The sequence below is a fragment of the Arachis ipaensis genome, chromosome B09 (assembly GCF_000816755.2).
Source record: "Arachis ipaensis cultivar K30076 chromosome B09, Araip1.1, whole genome shotgun sequence".
Taxonomy (NCBI): Eukaryota; Viridiplantae; Streptophyta; class Magnoliopsida; order Fabales; family Fabaceae; genus Arachis; species Arachis ipaensis.
Window position 1 is genome coordinate 36412576 of NC_029793.2, and position 3400 is coordinate 36415975.

The window sequence follows — 3400 nt, forward strand, 5'->3', positions numbered from 1 at the left end:
AGGCCTTGGTTGATTGCTCTTGAAGTTTGAAGAAGAACCGAAGTGAACCAATTGAACCGGTTTTGAAGTTAGCCATAGTTGGTCCCAACGTTAGGGCCAAAGTTAGGGGTCTAACTTTGACCCCAACTTTTCATAGCAGCAAGCATAATTTTCTGGTTTGGACGTTGGTGCCAACGTTAGGGGTCTAACTTTGACCCTAACGTTGGCAATGCCTTGTGTGCTAGTGGCGCCAACAAGCCTCCAAGTTAGGGGGCTAACGTTGGGGCTAACTTTTCAACCAAAAGTTTGTGCAAAAGTTTGATGCTAACTTTAGGTCCAGCTTCTTGCTTCCTGGTTCAATTTCACTTATTCCATTGTCCTCTCTTCACTCCTAGCCATTCCTTCTTGCTTCAACCTTTCTTCAAGCCTTCTTCACCTATCATTAATCAACCAAACTCATCAAAGCTATGCTCAAAATCATGAGATATTCAATCTTTCATAATATGCAACAAATATAGCATAAAACCTCATGAAATGGCATGAATTCATATATGGTTGGTTCAATCAAGGGAAACATGAAAATCTACTCAATTAGCTTGCTTGTAGCTCAAGAAAGTGCATAATTCTAATGAAAACAAAAGAAAAAGACTAGTTAAAATAGGCTAGGATGACTTGTCATCAATAACACCTCAAGCTCTTCTCAGAATGAATTCCATGAGGATACATACAATCCATCATGGAAGAATCATCCCAACTTGAGGTGGGATGATAATCAGAATTCATGGCAAAAGAACCATAATTCCAACAACTCTCACAACACACACAACTAAAATCACTCATCCAATAACACTAACCAATACAGAAACTCACAAAATACATATCATCAACCCCACAACAACTCACAGAACCACCAAAATAACCTCTCCACATCCACATTCTACCCACAAAATATACCGGCAACTAATTCAAATAATTTTCAGCAACAACCATCTCAGTTCGCACAACCATCACCAAATCCAGACTCTCAGAGAATCTCTAATTTAGAGATATTGATGGAGAAGCTCATCAAGAATCAAGAGACGGCAAGACAAGATCAAGAAGCTGCAAGGAAAGATCAAGCCCTGACCAATAAGAATCACGAGGCTTCAATGAGGAATATAGAAAGACAAATTGGACAATTGTCCAAACAACAAATTGAGAGACCAAACAATGTTTTCCCAAGTGATACCATTCCAAATCCAAGGGAGGAATGTAAAGTTGTGCAACTAAGGAGTGGAAGGACTGTGGGAAATGACAAAGGTGCTGACAAGAAACAAGCAGAAGAAGAGAAGGACCAGGAGAAGCTCAAGGAGAAGGAGGAAGAGCCACAAGCACTAAGGAAGGGAAAGCAAGTAATAGAAGAGCATCCACAAGAACAGAGGAAGGTGGTGAAGCCTTACATCCTTCCTCTGCCATATCCTCAAAGGTTACAAAGAGAGCTCAAGGATCAACAATTTTCCAAGTTTCTGGAAGTTTTTAAGAAGCTGGAAATCAACCTTCCCCTAGCTGAAGCATTGGAGCGGATGCCTTTATATGCAAAATTCCTCAAAGAGCTCATTAACAAGAAGAGAAACTGGAATGAAAAAGAGACTGTGATCTTGACCCAAGAGTGCAATGCAGTAATCCAAAAGGGTCTCCCACCGAAACTCAAAGATCCTGGGAGCTTCTTTTTGCCTTGCACTATTGGCAACATGTCCATTGACAAGGCACTGTATGATCTAGGATCAAGTATCAATCTGATGCCTTTATCTATGATGAGAGGGCTGTCTATAGAAGAAGTAAAGCCTACACAGATGTCCTTGCAACTTGCTGATAGGTCAATGGTAATTTCCAACGGAGTGGTTGAGAATCTCTTAGTCAAGGTGGGTAAGTTCATATTTCTAGCGGATTTTGTGATCCTGGATCTAGATGAAGATGGAGGTGATTCTATCATATTAGGAAGGCCTTTCCTAGCCACACCAAGAGCTATCATTGATGTGGAGAAAGGGAAAATGATCTTGAGAGCACATGATGAGCAGATCACTCTAAATGTCTTTAAGGAGGTGCAGCACCTTGTTGAAAAGAAAGGCTGCATGAGAATTGAGGAGGAAGATTTAAACTAGAAGGAAATACCCAAGGAAGCACTCATCAACTCACCCTTGGTGCAGAAGACTGATGTTGAAGAAAAACAAAAGGGTCATGAGGATAAGAAGGCTGAGAAGGGATTGCAAAAAGAGGGTACAAGAGTGATCATTAAGAAAGCTCCTGACATAAGGCCCGCTGCCAAGAAAGAAGAATCACCAAAGAAAGGAAGGAAGAGCAAGAAAAAAGATCCAAAATGGTGGAGAAACAAGAAAATTCCAACTGAAGAGTTCTCAGAGGGAAACAAAGTGAAAATAATCTACCAACAGTTGGAGACATTCCCACAATCTGATGATTATTACACTGTCAAAAAAATACTCTCGTTGGAACATATAGAGATTGTTCATCAAAGCACAGGAAAAAGGCTCACAGTGAGAGGGGACAAGCTGAGGCACTGTAATCATCAACCACCCTAACAGAGAACTGATGTCATGCTAGTGACACTAAAAGAGCGCTGCATGGGAGGCAGCCCATAATTTAATATTCTTGCTTTTATTTTAATAACAATAATTAATGGTTCTTCTAGCATGAATTTGAGCTTTCATGGGTAAATTTGATGGCTGCATATATCATTTTAAAACATATGTCTGATTCTTAAGTTTGGTGTGCCTAAAGGCAATCTAAGATGGCTTTCCAAGCATGATGATCATATAACCATCTTAGGATATATACTCATTCATTTTATTGAAGTATATAGCCAAACATTAAGTTTGGTGTTCTACATGTGCTATGAGTTTCAAGAAAGTCACATTTGCTCTAAGACTCAAATTCATGAAAAGATAAACCATGTCTTGCATCATTTTGTGAATTTATTTTGTTAAAGTAGAAAATAAAATGTTCCTTGTGATGAATATACTAACCATGACAGAAATTAATTGGGTTTCATATGAACCATTTGGTATAAAACAAGTTTGGTGTTCACCAAAATTTTATTTAATTTCAAAGAGGCATAGTTGGTTATTCATAAATAAGGAACATATAGAAAATTTTATTCTTGCTGACCGCCACCTTTCTAAAATCAAATTTTGTTGCTTATTGTTGCCTTGTTAAAATGAATAGGTATGAAGAAGATTGAGGAAAGGACAAAACCATGCAAGTACGGTTGTCACAAGGAGGAAAAGTGAGTCACATGTGCTTGGAGACCGTTCTTTGGGAAGCACATATTTGCAAGGTTCAGCACCTACGAAACCGAATCATATGCCCAATGAAGAGGTGGTCCTTGTCCTCATCCATCTTTACATGCACACCATTCATTCTAACC

The 3400-nt window shown here is 39.1% G+C and overlaps 1 protein-coding gene across 1 annotated transcript; it reads left to right on the top strand.

Moving 5' to 3' along the window:
• On the top strand, positions 1032 to 2737 carry LOC107615386. The gene is made up of 3 exons (XM_016317450.1): positions 1032 to 2060; positions 2166 to 2510; positions 2666 to 2737. The coding sequence occupies exons 1-3, from the start codon at positions 1032 to 1034 to the stop codon at positions 2735 to 2737; spliced, it is 1446 nt and encodes a 481-aa protein (XP_016172936.1).